The following is a 15901-nucleotide window of genomic DNA, read 5'->3' as shown; positions in this document are numbered from 1 at the left end:
CCCGTCTCGGCCTCCCAAAGTGCTGGGATTACAGGCTTGAGCCACCGAGCCCAGCCAATTTTAATTATTTTTAATTGTCATATAAAAATGGCATATATTTATCATGTGCAACAATGATGATTTTATTATTGTTGTTGAGACAGGGTCTCCCTCTGTCATCCATGCTGGAGTGCAGTGACATGATCACGGCTCACTGCAGCCTCGACCTTCCAGGTTCAAGTAACCTTCCCACTTCAGCTTCCTGAGTAGCTGGGACCACGTGTCACCACCACAGGCTCATTTTTTTTTTTTTTTTTTTTGTAGAAACAAGGCCCCACCATGTTGCCCAGGTTGATCTCAATCTCCTGGGCTTAACTGGAACATGATATTTTTAATACATACATATATTTTGTTGTTGTTGTTGTTTTGTTTTGAGACGGAGTCTCACTCTGTCGCCCAGGCTGGAGTATAGTGGTGCGATCTCAGCTCACTGCAACCTCCGCCTCCCGGGTTCAAGCAATTCTCCCGCCTCAGCTTCTCAAGTAACTGGGATTATAGGCATGTGCCACCATGCCCAGCTAATTTTTTTATTTTGAGTAGAGATGAGGTTTCACCATGTTGGCCACGCTGATTTCAAACTCCTGACCTCAGATGATCCAACTGTCTTGGTCTCTCAAAGTGCTGGGATTACAGGCGCGAGCCACTGCGCCCAGTCTGATGTTTTGAAATATGTTTACTTTGTGGAGTGGCTAAATTGAGCTAATTAACATATGTATTACCTCACATACTTATTTTTTGTGATAAGAAAACTTAAAATCTACTCTCAGCAATTTTCTACAATACATTAACTATAATTGCCATGTTGTACAATAGATCTCTTTAACTTATTCATTCTATATATGAGCTAATGTATATTTTAAGGATATTTCAGGGGGTATTAGATCCAAGAGAAACTCACTTGGAAGCAAGGTGATCTTTGTTTTTAACCCTTTCTTCTTTTAGAGACAGACTGTCACCCAGGCTGCAGTGCAGTGACACGATCATAGCTCACTGCAACCTTGAACTCCAGGGCTCCAGCGTTCCTCCCATGTCAGCCTCCTGAGTAGCTAGGACTGCAGGCATGTGCCACCACACTGTGCAAATTTTTGAATTTTTTGTAGGCAAGGGGTCTCACTATGTTGCCCAGTCTGGCCTCAGACTCCTAGCCTCAAGCGATACTCCTACCTCAACCTCCCAAAGTGCTGGGATTACACTTTGGCAGCCACCACAGCTGTGATGTGAGCCACCACAGCTGGCTTGCTTTTTTTGTTGTTGTTGTTGCGACAGAGTTTCACTCTTGTTGCCCAGGCTGGAGTGCAATGGCACGATCTTGGCTCACTGCAGCCTCCACCTCCCAGGTTCAAACGATTCTCCTGCCTCAGCCTCCCAAATAGCTGAGATTACAGGCATGCACCACCCCCCCCCGGCTAATTTTTGTATTTTTAGTAGAGATGGGGTTCCACCATGTCGGCCAAGATGGTCTCAAACTCCTGACCTGCCAATATCTTTTTTTTTTTTTTTTTTTTGAGACGGAGTCTCGCTCTGTCCCCCAGGCTGGAGTGCAGTGGCCAGATCTCAGCTCACTGCAAGCTCCGCCTCCCAGGTTCCCGCCATTCTCCTGCCTCAGCCTCCCAAGTAGCTGGGACTACAGGCGCCCGCCACCACGCCCGGCTAGTTTTTTGTATTTTTTAGTAGAGACGGGGTTTCACCGGGTTAGCCAGGATGGTCTCGATCTCCTGACCTCGTGATCCGCCCGTCTCAGCCTCCCAAAGTGCTGGGATTACAGGCTTGAGCCACCGCACCTGGCCAATATCTTTTAATTCACATATTTTCTCCTCAAGTAAGCCAGAGCTAATTGATTCTTTTTTAATGGCTCAGGAAACTTTTAGGACAATGAGATTAGAGGTGCCTGATGTCAGGGGTGTCTGCATAGATCCATCTAGGCAAAACTCAGCTTCCTTGCAACTTTACCTAAGCAAAGCCTAGGTCAGAACTTGGGCAAATGTTCAGAAGGCTAACGTTAAGAAGGCTTTCTAACAAATGCAGTGCTGGCTATAGGCCCCACACCTGAGGAGGATGTAGTATACTCATGGCAGAACCACTGGGCCCTCACTTTTATTCTTACAAGTACTTCTAACAAGCGTCTAAGTTGTTTGTTTGTTTGTTTGTTTGTTTGTTTGTTTGTTTTTGAGATGGAGTCTCGCTCTATCACCCAGGTGCTGGAGTGCAGTGGCGCGATCTTGGCTCACCACAACCTCTGCCTCCTGGGTTCAAGCCATTCTCCTGCCTCAGCCTCCCGAGTAGTTGGGATTACAGGTGCATGCCACCACGCCCAGCTAATTTTTGTATTTTTAGTAGAGACGGGGTTTCACCGTGTTGACCAGGCTGGTCTTGAACTCCTGACCTCGTGATCTATCCACGTTGGCCTCCCAAAGTGCTGGGATTACAGGCATGAGCCACAGCGCCCAGCCATGTCTAAGGTTTCTAATCCTATCATATTGTAGAAATGGTATAATAGAATGAGAGGAGAGAGGAGCTGCTGCAGCAGGCTCAGCAGCAATAAGAGATGATTGCAAGGAAGAAGAGAGGACGTCAACTCCCACTCGCCTTGGAAGGCCATCAGTCATCACTGTCTTGCAGCATAATAGAGTTGATAATTCAACACGATAACCCTGCAGAATCCACTCCTTCATTCAACAGACTTGAGCTTGAATTCAGGCACTGTTGCGGAGAGATCAATAATGCTCAGTGCTTGCCAATAAAAAAAAAAGGCTACATTGTGACCATTACTCTTTTTCTTGCTTGCTTTGTTTTTTGTTTTGTTTTGTTTTTTGGTTTTTGGTTTTTTTTTTGAGACACACTCTTGCTAGGTTGACCAGGCTGGAGTGGAGTGCAGTGGCACGATCCGATCACTGCTCACTGCAGCTTGCACCTCCTGGGCACAAGAACCTCCCACCTCAGCCTCCGCAGTAGCTGGGATTACAGGTGTGTGCCACCACACCAGGCTAACTTTTTTATACTTTATGATTTTTTATTTTCCCCATCCAATGACCCATCAGACGTCAGGCTAATTTTTACATTTTTTGTAGAGACAGGGGTCTCTTATGTTGCTCAGGCTGGTCTTGAACGCCGGGCGTCAAGTGATCCTCCCTCAGCCTCCCAAAGTGCTGGGATTACAGGCTGAGCTACGAAGGCAGGCCTGACCATTTTTCTTTATTCTTTTTTTGTTTCTTCCATAACCACAATGCCATTATCACTGTTAATAAACTTTTCTCTTTTTTTTTGGAGACAGTCTCACTCTGTCGCCCAGGCTGGAGTGCAAGCTACAATCTCAGCTCACTGCAACCTCTGCCTCCCGGGTTCAAGCGATTCTCCTGCCTCAGCCTCCCAAGTAGCTGAGATTACAGGCACCCACCACCAGGCCTGGCTAATTTTTGTATTTTTAATAGAGATGGGGTTTCACCATGTTGGCCAGACTGGTCTTGAACTCCTGACCTCAGGTGATCCACTCACCTCGGCCTCCCAGAATGCTGGGATTACAGACGTGAGCCACTGCACCCAGCCTGACCATTTATCTTGAAGAGAAACTACCAGTATTTCTCCCAAAGGTTTTTTTTGTTGTTGTTGTTTTTGTTTTTGAGACAGGGCCTCACTCTGTCGCCCAGGCTGGAGTGCAACGGCACAATCTCTGCTCACTGCAACCTTCGCCTCCCAGTTTCGAGCAATTCTCCCACCTCAGCCTCCCGAGTAGCTGGGATTACAGGCGTGCATCACCACGCCCAGCTAAGTTTTGTAGTTTTTGACAGAGATGATGTTTCACCATGTTGGCCAGGCTGGTCTTGAACTTCTGACCAACTCAGCCTCCCAAAGTGCGGGGATTACAGGCATCAGTCACTGTGCCTGACCTCTCCCAATGTTACTATGTTATTATTTTTGAAACCTTCAATGCTTAAAATGGTTAGCCCTCAGTCATCTCTTTTTTTTTTGAGATGGAGTTTTGCTCTTGTTGCCCAGACTGGAGTGCAATGGTGCAATCTCGCCTCCTGGGTTCAAGCGATTCTTCTGCCTCAGCCTCCTGAGTAGCTAGGGTACACCATACCTGGCTAATTTTTTGTATTTTTAGTGGAGACGGAATTTCACCACGTTAGCCAGGCTGGTCTCGAACTCCTGACCTCAGGTGATCAACCCACCTTGGCCTCCCAAAGTACTGGGATTACAGGCGTGAGCCACCGTGCCCGGCAGCCCTCAGTCATCTCTAGCATATCATCCTTGACCAGAATTCTGGGTGAGGCTCAACTGTATATGAGTTTCATATTTACGTGAACCCATTTGGAGCTGACCGCTGGCATGTGAGTACCAAAGGAGTTTTCTGTCTTTCTTTTCCTGGATTGCACCTAGGTGTTCATGCTCAGCTGAGAGAATGTTGGGAACAGAACACAGCCAAAGCTACAGTGTTTCGATAGAAAGCATCTTCAGATCCTCAGTAAGAGAATGAGCATTCTTGAGAAAATAGGCTTTCACTGTTTTTGTGTTTTTGTTTTGTTTGGGGAGCGGGCAGGGAGTAGGGGTGGAAAGGAATGTAAATTAAAACCTTACAAGAGTCCAGGCACGGTGGCTCACACCTGTAATCCCAGCACTTCGAGAGGCTGAGGTGGGCAGATCACTTGAAGTCATGAGTTCAAGTCCAGCCTGACCAACATAGTGAAACCCTATCACTACTAAAAATACAAAAATTAGCCGGGCGTGGTGGCAAGTGCCTGTAGTCCCAGCTACTCCGGAGGCTGAGATGGGAGAATTGCTTGAACCTGGGAGGCGGAGGGTGCAGTGAGCCCAGATCGCGTCACTGCACTCCAGCCTAGGCAACAGAGTGAGACTCTGTCTCAAAAATAATTAAAAATAGAAATAAATAAATAAAAACCTTACAAGAGTATAGCTCACACAAAAAAGCTGAGAGCAGGAGGGTGCAGGGTGTGTAGCTCACATGTGAAAACACACTTGTCAAAATTATCCAGGACATTAAACTCGTCCCTGCAGCTGTGCCTCCAAGCCTCTCGCATAGGCTTTAAGTGCCTGGTGTGGCCTGTGCTGAGACTGTCCCGTGCTATGCGTGCTATGCCCCATCCACGTGTGTCCTTTCCTAATCATCCTGCCTCTGGGAGAGCCTTCTCCCCTGGAGGCTTTCCTGGGCCCTCGCTGAGCCGGCCTCTCTCCCTGTTCTCTCCCTGGCTGCAGCACCCTGTCCAAGTGCTGCCACGCAATGGTGGCGCTGATCTACCCCTTCACCTGGCAGCACACCTACATCCCGGTGCTGCCACCCGCCATGGTCGACATCGTGTGCTCGCCAACGCCCTTCCTCATCGGGCTGCTCTCCAGCTCTCTGCCCCTGCTCAGGGAGCTGCCGCTGGAAGAGGTGAGCTCCCACTCAGCCCTGTCCCCCTCCCTGCAGGGTGCGGAGAACAGAGCAGGGTGCTGGCCCTGCAGACATCGTGGAGCAGTTGTCAGAGCCAGCAGTGTTGGGGAGCGGGGAGCAGGGCGCAGGGGGCCACCAGGACTTTGTCTGGCATGTGTCCTGCCCAGAGGCTGACTCAGTCAGACCCTCAGTGACAGCAAACACTGTTTTCCCTTCCAAATGAAATGCCTGGTATGAGCACCCCTTGAGAAGGTCAGCAACGAACAATTTAGCCAGATGTCGAAACTCTTAAGTCATGAATAGCCCTCTCCTTTCCCCTGCCCTCCCGCCCACTCCCCCACATTGAGGAGCTAGCAAGATCCGGTCCTTTGTCATATCCGTTAAAAATGTTTTTAATCCCCAAGTTCTGGGTGTCCAGTTTAGCACCGAAGCGGGGAAAGTCCTGCTTGGCATTTCTGGAGTTACTTAGCCCCAGCCCCTTCTTCTAAATGGTTTCGACCCTGAGGACTGGGGACTTCCAGCAGTCAGAGAGGGAAGCTTAAATAATGTTGCTCAGCCCCGAAGCACCAGGAGGAACGCCTGTCCCTGTGTCCTGCAGTTCTGTCTGGGTGCCTAGAAGCTGCTCCTCTAATTGCCCGGATAGTCCTAATGCCCCATTAAACATCACCCACCGGCCTTAGGGCTTTCAGTGCAGGCTTGAGGACCGCCAGGCGTTCGTGTGGCGCCCTGTGCTCCTGCAGGTGGCTCAGTTCATCCCTGGAGCGTGTGAGCGGGAAGGAAGGAGAGGTGGCCCTCCGCTCCTGGGCAGGCCTCTGGGATATGGGAGAACTCCTGTGTTTCCAGCTGTTGTTATGGTGACCATCCAGGCCCCTGGCTCCTCCCCCATCATGGCCAGTGGCCTTGGCTGGGGTCTGAGTGAGGGTCGTGCTCTCAGAAGTAGCAGCCCTTGTGTGGCCTTTGCGCCCCAGGCACCTCACTTACCCCACCCTGGTCCTGGCCCAAGTCTCATTCTCACTCTGAGGAGTGAGGGAGGAAGTGCTTTATCCTGAAAGCCTTCAGCAGTGAAAGCCCAAAGCCTAACCGAGTTTCCAGGTGGGTTTCTCTCCTCCTCTCCCCTGGAGAGATGACACGGTTAAGTGGGCAGCTGGGGGAAGGCAAGGCAGCAGCCCTAGGGTGAGGACCAGGGAGGCCTATAGTGTCTTTGGCCCACCTCAGTAGCCCACACCCTAAAAGGCAGCATGAGAAGCTCTGCCTCAGCCAGTGTGAGAGCCGGGCGGAGAGCCCAGCCACAGCACACACGTGTCCCAGCCTGCGGTGTCAGTGTTGAAAGCATGAAGTTGAGGAAGGACCCTCCCCAGCCCTGCTCTTTATTATCTGTGGCTACTGTGGCAATATCAGGAAACCACAAATGGCTCACCCCCAGTCCCGCCCCAGCTGCCTCTCTGCATGCCAAGAAGGAAGAAGGCTACGAGTCCATCCCTATCCCAGAAGCGCTGGTGACAGTGACAGTCCCTCTCCTCTCATCTCATAGGTCCTTGTGGTTGACCTCGTCAACAGCCGGTTCCTCAGACAGGTGAGTGAGGCCAGCGACGGCCTCCCGCTCCCTTTGTCTTCACCTATTTGTTGTTTGGGGCTCAGCTCTCCAGCCTTGAAGAAGGCTCCGTGGAATTGCAGAGCAGGGTGGCAGAGCTGTGTGACCCGAGGACGGGGCTGGGCTGAGGACAAGCCAGAAGGCAAGGGGCAAAAAGGAAGGGTTTGGGCAAAGGATTGCTTTCCACGTGTTCTGACACAAAATGGTTTTCTAACAATTAGAAAAAGAATCTTTGTAATCTTGTAACTATAGGTACCCAGATATTTCATTTTTAAAAATAGCTAGGTGCAGTGGCTCACACCTGTAATCCCAACACTTTGGGAGGCTGAGACAGGTGGATCACCTGAGATCAGGAGTTTGAGACCAGCCTGACTAATATGGTGAAACCCCATCTCTATTAAAAATACAAAAATTGGCCGGGCGCGGTGGCTCAAGCCTGTAATCCCAGCACTTTGGGAGGCCGAGACGGGCGGATCACGAGGTCAGGAGATCGAGACCATCCTGGTTAACCCGGTGAAACCCCGTCTCTACTAAAAAATACAAAAAACTAGCCGGGCGAGGTGGCGGGCACCTGTAGTCCCAGCCACTCCGGAGGCTGAGGCAGGAGAATGGCGTAAACCTGGGAGGCGGAGCTTGCAGTGAGCTGAGATCCGGCCACTGCACTCCAGCCTGGGGACAGAGCGAGACTCCGTCTCAAAAAAAAAAAAAAAATACAAAAATTAGCCAGACGTAGTGGCGGGCACCTGTAGTCCCAGCTACTTGGGAGGCTTTGACAAGAGAATTGCTTGAACCCGGGAGGTGGAGGTTGCAGTGAGCCAAGATTGTGCCGCTGCACTCCAGCCTGGGTGACAGAGTGAGAACCCATCTCCAAAAAAAAAAAAAGATAGGGTCTGACTATGTTGCCCAGGCTGGTCTCAAACTCCTGGCCTCAAGTGATCTTCCCACCTCAGTCTCCTCAGTAGCTGGAGGCGTGCACCACCATGCCCAGCTTCAATATGCATTTAAAGAATATTTGCCCCAGCCTGGTATGTCACGCCTATAATCCCAGCACCTCCAGAGGCTGAGGCAGGAGGATCACTTGAGCCCAGGAGTTAAAGACCAGCCTGGGACAACATGGTAAGACCCTTGTGTCTACAAAAAAATTTTTAAATTACCCAGGCCTGCTGGTGTGCACCTGTAGTCCTAGCAGCTACTCAAGAGGCTGAGGCAGGAGGATCATTTAAGCCTAGGAGGTCAAGGCTGCAGTGAGCTGAGATTGTGCCACTGTACTCCAGCCTGAGAGACAGAGTGAAACCCTTTCCTGAAGAAAAAAAAAAGGAGAGAAAAGGAGACAGGAAAAAAAATATGTGTTTTTGTGTGTGCGTGGGCGCGTGCGCACGTGCACCTTAAAAGGACTGAAAGGAAAACCCACTAAAACATTAATGCGTGTTGTCTTGGGGAGGGAAACTGAAAGGAGACAGATGATGAGTGATTTTAAATTGTTTTAGTACATTCATATATTTTTATAATGACCATCAGTTACTTTCACTAGCAGAGAAGATAACACACATGTATTTTTTTTTTTTTTATCATTTGCCAGAGAGGCCTAACTTCTATCAGATCTAGGAAGAAGTAATTATAGTAATTACAGAAATTTTCTCTGGGCATTCTGATGGATTACTTCCAAGTGTTGCCACATTGCTGAAAAGTTCAGTAGCATTAATGCTGTTTTTTTATCATTACTTTCACTTCCTCAAGGCCCACAGGGTAGGCCCTTCCCGAGACCCTCCTGCTCTGAGATGCAGATCCCAAAACCAGCCTTGGATCACGCAGGCTGTCTGCCCTGGCCAGAATCCCCTGGTTACCAGAATCCACTGGCTACCCTACAGGATGGGGCAGTGGAAACCATCTATTGAGTATCCTGTCAGTGCCAAGCCCTTTCACAGGGTAATTGTAGTCCATTTTAGCTTCACAACAAGGTATAGATTGATGGGTAGTCCATTTTACAAGTGGGGAAAATGAGGCTCCCGTTGCTTGTAAAAAGTAGGCTTGGCCGGGTGCGGTGGCTCACGCCTGTAATCCCAGCACTTTGAGAGGTCAAGGTGGGCGGATCACCTGAGGTCAGGAGTTTGAGACCAGCCTGGTTAACATGGTGAAACCCCGTCTCTACTAAAAATACAAAACATTAGCCAGGCGTAGTGGCACACGCCTGTAGTTCCAGCTACTTGGGAGGCTGAGGCAGGAGAATTGCTTCAATCCGGGAGGCAGAGGTTGCAGTGAGCCAAGATCGTGCCATTGCACTCTGGCCTAAGCGACAAGAGTGAAACTCTGTCTCAAAAAAAAAAAAAAAAAGAAGAAGAAGAAGGTAGGCTCAAGATGGAAACCTCGGACCTCTGGCTTTCAGTTATATCCCTTCCATGAAACTAGGGACTGAGCCAGGCCTGCCCTGCAGTGACTCCAGTGTGTCCTGCGGCCAGGACGCAGCCACCATGCCCATAAGCCCACCTGCTACCTCTGCTTTCCAGATGGATGATGAGGACTCCATTCTGCCCCGGAAGCTTCAGGTGGCCCTGGAACACATTCTGGAACAGAGGAACGAGCTGGCTCGTGAGCAGGACGAAGGGCCCCTAGACAGCAGGCACGGTAAGTGTTTGGCCACCTCCCAGTGGGTCTCTCCCTTCCACTCTGAGGGTCAGGGAACAAACGGGCAGTGGGCAAGGGCCAAGTAGGAAAATGGGCAAGGGAGACATAAGGAGAGAAACCGGGGCCTCATTCTGTTTATCTGTATTTCATTCCCATGGTGAATTGTTGGAAAGATTTTCCCACCTCCCCCATTTTGGCCCGAAAGTACCTGTTTAAAAGGGGGATGTGGAAATTATCTGGGCATGGTGGCACATGCCTGTGGTTGCAGCTACTCGGGAGGCTGAGGCAGGAGGATCCCTTGAGCCCAGGAGGTTGAGGCTGCAGTGAGCCATACCACTGCACTCTAGTCTGGGCGACAGAGTGAGACCCCATCTCAAAAAATCAAAAATTAAAAACTGTGGCCAGGCGCAGTGGCTCACACCTATAATCCCAGCACTTTGGGAGGCCGAGGAAGGTGGATCACCTGAAGTCAAGAGTTCGAGACCAGCCCGGCCAACATGGTGAAACCACATCTCTACTGAAAATACAAAAATTAGCTGGCCATAGTGGCAAGCACCTGTAATCCCAGCTACTCGGGAGTCCAAGGCAGGAGAATCTCTTGATCTAGGAGGCAGAGGTTGCAGTGGACCGATATCACACCACTGCACTCCAGCCTGGGAGACAGAGCAAGACTCTATCTCAAAAAACATAAAAGGCTGGGGCCAGGCACAGTGGCTCACGCCTGTAATCCCAGCACTTTGGGAGGCTGAGGCAGGCGGATCACAAGGTCAGTAGATCGAGACCATCCTGGCTAACATGGTGAAACCCCATCTCTACTAAAAATACAAAAAAATTAGCTGGGTGTGGTGGCACACGCTTGTAGTCCTAGCTACTCGGGAGGCTGAGGCAGGAGAATGGCGTGAAACCAGGAGGCAGAGCTTGCAGTGAGCCAAGATCGTGCCACTGCACTTCAGCCTGGGCAACAGAACAGGACTCTGTCTCAAAACAAAACAAAACAAAAACATAAAAGCCTGGGTGCAGTGACTCACCCTGTAATCCCAGCACTTTGGGAGGCCGAGGTGGGCAGATCACTTGAGGTCAGGAGTTCGAGACCAGCTTGTCCAACATGATGAAACCCCATCTCTACTAAAAATACAAAATTTAACTGGGTATGGTGGTGCACACCCATAATCCCAGCTACTCGGGAGGCTGAGGCAGAGGAATTACTTGAACCCAGGAGGCAGAGGTTGCGGTGAGTCAAGATTATGCCACTGCACTCCAGCCTGGGTGACAGAGTGAGACTCCATCTCAAAAAATAAAAATAAAAATAAAAACTTGTTTTTGACAATTTAAAATTTAAAAAATTAAGCAGGGAAAGAAAGTCTTCATAACCTAGGGTAACCCTCCTCCTGGATAATCAGTGTCCATCAAGGGAACTAGCAGTTACTGTACTTTGATTACTAATTGGCTTGTCTCAAGGGCTCTGGCCCAGCCTGTCTGCCCTCACCATTCCTGGCCCTTCCTCCCCTTACTCAGGCTCAGAGTCCAGCCCCTTGAACGAGGTGGTGTCTGAAGCCTTTGTCCGCTTCTTCGTGGAGATTGTGGGACACTACTCTTTGTTCCTGACGTCGGGTGAGCGCGAAGAGAGAACCCTGCAGCGGGAGGCCTTCCGCAAAGCTGTCTCCTCCAAGAGTCTCCGCCACTTCCTGGAGGTCTTCATGGAGACTCAGATGTTTCGGGGCTTCATCCAGGAGCGGGAGCTGCGCCGGCAGGATGTCAAAGGTTAGGGGCATCTTCTCTGTTGGGGCCAAGTCAGCTAGAGCTCCCCCTATTCCAGGCGGCTGATGAGCAGGGAGAAAGATCACAGGGCAGAGGCACAGAGAGGGCTGTACCCACCTCCCCCAGAGAGCTTGCAGTTATGCCCTGATTGAGCTGGTGGGAAGGCCCCCTCTCCTGGCTTCTCTGTTGCCTCTGCCAGCCTCTCCCAGAACCACATTCCAGCATCTGTGGCAAGGTCTCCTTCTATCCCATGCTTTCCAAATTGATGAAATTCTCAGGCTGGGCACAGTGGGTGACTCACGCCTATAATCCCAGCACTTTGGGAGGCCGAGGTGTGCAGATCACTTGAGGTCAGGAGTTCGAGACCAGCCTGGACAACACGGTGCAACTCCTTTTCTACAAAAATATTTTAAAAAATTAGATCGGTGTGGTGGTATGTGCCTGTGGTCCCAGCTACTCAGGAGGCTGAGGTGGGAGGATCACTTGAGCTTGGGAGGTGGAGGTTGCAATAAGTCAAGATCATGTCACTGCATTCCAGCCTGGTTGAGAGAGCAAGACTCCATCTCAGAAAAAAAAAAAAGAAAAGAAAACTCATTGGAGAGTATGAGTTACAGGAGGCACCTGCCGAAGGAGTTTTTAAAATATTAATAGATCTACCAGATCCATTTAAATCTCTCTTTACAGATCATTTGGTAAGAGAGGTGGGAGACACACAAGCTTAAAAACTACCTGGAAGCTGGGTGTGGTGGCTCACATCTGTAATCCTAGCACTTTGGGAGGCCAAGGCAGGTAGATCACCTGAGGTCAGGAGTTCAAAATCAGCTTGGCCAACATGGTGAAACCCCGTCTCTACTAAAAATAAAGAAAATTAGCCAAGCGTGGTGGTGTGTGCCTATAATCCCAGCTACTCAGGAGAATTGCGTGAACCCAAGAGGCGGAGGTTGCAGTGAGCCAAGATCACACCATTGCACTCCAGCCTGGGCAACAAGAGTGAAACTCCATCTCAGAAAAAAAAAGAAAAAGAAAAGAAAAAAAAAAATTACCTGGAAAAAGCCGGGTGCTGTGGTGCACTCCTGTAATCCCAGCACTTTGGGAGGCCGAGGCGGGCAGATCACCTGAGGTCAGGAGCTCGAGACCAACCTGGACAACTTGGTGAAACCCCGTCTCTACTAAAAATACAAAAATTAGCTGGGCGTGGTGGCAGGCACCTGTAATCCCAGCTACTCAGGAGGCTGAGGCAGGAAAATCGCTTTAACCCGGGAGGCGGAGCTTGTGGTGAGCCACAATGGCGCCATTACACTCCAGCCTGGGTGACACAGCAAAACTCTGTCTCAAAAAAAAAAAAAAAAAAATCCTGGAAAGAACCCTCTGTCCATGAAAAATCAGTCAGCAATGAGACAGCGTGCCTGAAGCTCAGACCCCAGGGGTCTGAGAAGCTGCCTAGGAGATGGCCTATCCAGCCATCCTCCCTCCACAGAGGGACTCCTGGAAAACTAAGCCACTTGGCTAGGGCCCTCTTACAGGAGAATGCAGGGAAATGGGAGCGCACAGGCACCCCTCCCGAGCCAGGACAGTCCGGTTCAACTTTTCTTTTTTTTTTTTTGAGATGGAATTTCACTCTTGTTGTCCAAGCTGGAGTGCAAAAGCGCAACCTTGGCTCACTGCAACCTCCATCTCCCGGGTTCAAGCGATTCTCCTGCCTCAGCCTCCCGAGTAGCTGGGATTACCGGCGTGCACCACTATGCCTGGCTAATTTTTTGTATTTTTCAGTAGAAACGGAGTTTCACCATGTTAGCCAGGCTGGCCTCAAACTCCTGATCTCAGGTGATCTGCCCACCTCGGCCTCCCAAAATGCTGGGATTACAGGCGTGAGCCATCATGCGTGGCCACTCCAGTTCATATTTAAAACCGCCCACCTGGCACAGTGTAGACGCTTGGAAGGCATTTGTTGAATAAAAATAGGATTTCATCTACAAGGTGGCTTTATAGCCTTCCAAAGACAGTTATTGCACAGGTGGGGCAACTATAAGAGCAATAAAACCCTTATAAAACCTGATTCAGAGCATGTTTATAGGAGCAGCTTAGTCTCAGAAACAAAGTTTCTCTTTTTTCTGGTAGGGAGGAAATGGGCACGTTTAGAAGCACAAAGACCAATAACTCAAATGACTGGGATTTCTCTTGTTAACAGGTCTGTTTGAGGTCCGAGCCCAAGAGTATCTGGAAACACTCCCCAGTGGAGAGCACAGCGGTGTCAATAAGTTCCTGAAGGGACTAGGTAAGGATCCCGGCTCTGGGTGCCCAGCCTATGTGCCTCTGAGCTGTCTGTCTCCGAGTCCCAGCCAGTTCCCTCCACCGGAGCCAGCACCCCGAATAATGCAGAGCTCTACGGCCTGCGCTGGGCAGATGCTACTGGCATTTTAACCTCCTGTTCTAATCTGTCCCCAAAGAGAAAACAAAGGAAACGCTGCCCCCAGCACCTCCTTTTCTGGGTCCCCGGGCTTTCTTGCTATCTTCTTTCTCTATGATCTCCTACACTTTTAAATCTCAGTGGAACTGAGCTGAGGGAGCATGGCGGGAACCAGACAAGAATGTCTGGCAGAAAGACTCGCACTGGTGTCCAAATTCCCCTGGAAAGTAGAAACGTGACACTTACAAGGACTGCAGTTTAATCAGTGAAAAGGCCTCACAGGGAAAGGGAGGATGAAGAACACAGCAGAAAAAGAGGACGGAGGCCCCAGTAGGGAGGTGTCTGCAGCAGTGAGGCCCTCCCAGAGGGCCTGCCAGGGGTGCCATGTCTGTGCCTCCTGCAGGATGGAGGGCTACCTGGAAGCAGAGTGTTTTAAATAACACAGCATTGCTGGGCACTTTCTCCTCCCTTGGCTCCTGAGGGATGTGTCAATTCGGTGCTTCCTTTGTTACCACAGCAGAAGCCAGCCCTCCTAGACAGCTCTGATGGTCTTCCTTTCAAACCCCTCAAAGTCTAAGGAAGACCCTAGGGGGGACCTCTGGAAAGAACAAAGCCCCTTTGGTTTATCCAGAGCAAGGGATGAGGCTCCCTGGGGTGGCGTGGGGGCCCCGTTACCCACACCACTTCTGGGTGGAAAGGGCAAGATTTATCTCACCCGCCTTTGTCTACCTTGTGAAATGTTCTCATTTTCCTTTTTTTAGGCAATAAAATGAAATTTCTCCACAAGAAATAACTCTCAGCTCAGCCTCAAGGGAAAACTTCCTCCTAGTGCAGCTCCATGCTTTAAAAACAGTTCCTGGTGGCCTTTCTGAAAGGCTGGCTCCCAGGTTGTCCTGGTGCGGAACTGGAGGCCACGGTGGCTTCTGACTGAGGCTGGGCTTTCCCCTGGACGGGGGCCTGGGAGCCACCCGGGAGGACAGCCCCGGAAAGGGAGCCCGAGACCAGGCGTGTCGCCGACATGCAAATGGGTTGTTTTGGTGGTTGGGGTTTTTTTTATCTTAGATATTAAAAGTAAGAAAAATGTGTGGGTTTTCTGTTTATTATGCCAAGGCCAAGAGGAGCCTGTCCTGCCCTACATGTTCCCCTCATTCGTCCCATCCAACCGCTCAGCAATGGAGCTAAGAGGTGCGGTGATGGGCAACAGAAATGAGGTGCTCCTCTGGGCGGGGCTGAGGACACACGAGGACTGTGAGGGGAGGAGGCAGAGCTGGTGCCTCGGGTTCAGGGCGCGAGGCCTCCTGGTGAAAGGCTGGGCCCTTGCCCTAGAGTGGAGGCCAGGGAGGGACGGGAGCTGTACACGGATGTGGCTTCCCAGACACGCTGCACTTCCAGAAGGGTCAGTGATGCCACCTGGTGGCCGAGGCCATGGACGTCTCTCTTCCCAAATGGACCTGACTCTTCTGGACCGCCTGTTCTCTTAGAAGCAGCCATGAACTGTCCACTGCCTGAGTAGTCCCTGGCTTTTACAGGCACACACAAAAAGAGGAAGTCTGTTAGTAAACGGTCCTGGGGGTCCTCAAGTTTATGACACTGCCTACGGCCCACCTTCCAACACATAGCCACAACTGTGACCCCATTCCCATCTCATCCCAGGGGCCCAGAGCAGCAGCATTCATGCAATAGTGGATGTGCACTGCGTGTACACGGTGGGGGGCGGGGGGACCTTTTGCAGCTGATGGTAACAAGACGGAGGGTGAGTGTTTGGACGAACGGAGGCAGGATGGTGCACTTCCGGGTTCTTCTTCACCACCAACTCTTCCCATGTGTGCGAGAATGCAGCTGACGCCCGGGAAGGTGCAGATTAATCAGGCATGCACCAGGTGATGTTAATCCGAGGAGACCAAGATTTACCTGGTGGCACCTGCGGAGCGGCCCCCTCCCCCGACATGCCCGTGCCCCGCCTATTGCCCTTCCACTCCTAGAAAAGTCGCTCCAAGCAGATGCCCCGGGGGTGGGCTTTCTCAGCCCCCACTCTTGTCGGGACTGTATTAGAAACTCCACCACCCCCCCCCCCCGCTCCGGTCCCTGAAGCTAG

At 50.8% G+C, this 15901-nt stretch overlaps 1 protein-coding gene across 1 annotated transcript in view; it reads left to right on the top strand.

The window, feature by feature from the left end:
- The window catches only part of DENND2A (DENN domain containing 2A), a 138126-nt gene extending 123237 nt beyond the window's left edge, over nt 1-14889 (top strand). The window contains exons 15-20 of the mRNA XM_023184889.2: nt 5251-5428; nt 6960-7001; nt 9524-9641; nt 11157-11402; nt 13588-13674; nt 14568-14889. Of these exons, the coding sequence (XP_023040657.1) occupies nt 5251-5428; nt 6960-7001; nt 9524-9641; nt 11157-11402; nt 13588-13674; nt 14568-14599 (703 nt within the window). The 3' untranslated portion in view covers nt 14600-14889. The remainder of the gene's footprint in view (nt 1-5250; nt 5429-6959; nt 7002-9523; nt 9642-11156; nt 11403-13587; nt 13675-14567) is intronic.
- Nucleotides 14890-15901: the final 1012 nt, after the last annotated feature.

Source organism: Piliocolobus tephrosceles, chromosome 8 (assembly GCF_002776525.5).
Source record: "Piliocolobus tephrosceles isolate RC106 chromosome 8, ASM277652v3, whole genome shotgun sequence".
Classification (NCBI taxonomy): domain Eukaryota; kingdom Metazoa; phylum Chordata; class Mammalia; order Primates; family Cercopithecidae; genus Piliocolobus; species Piliocolobus tephrosceles.
This window is presented reverse-complemented; position numbering and strand designations above follow the sequence as displayed.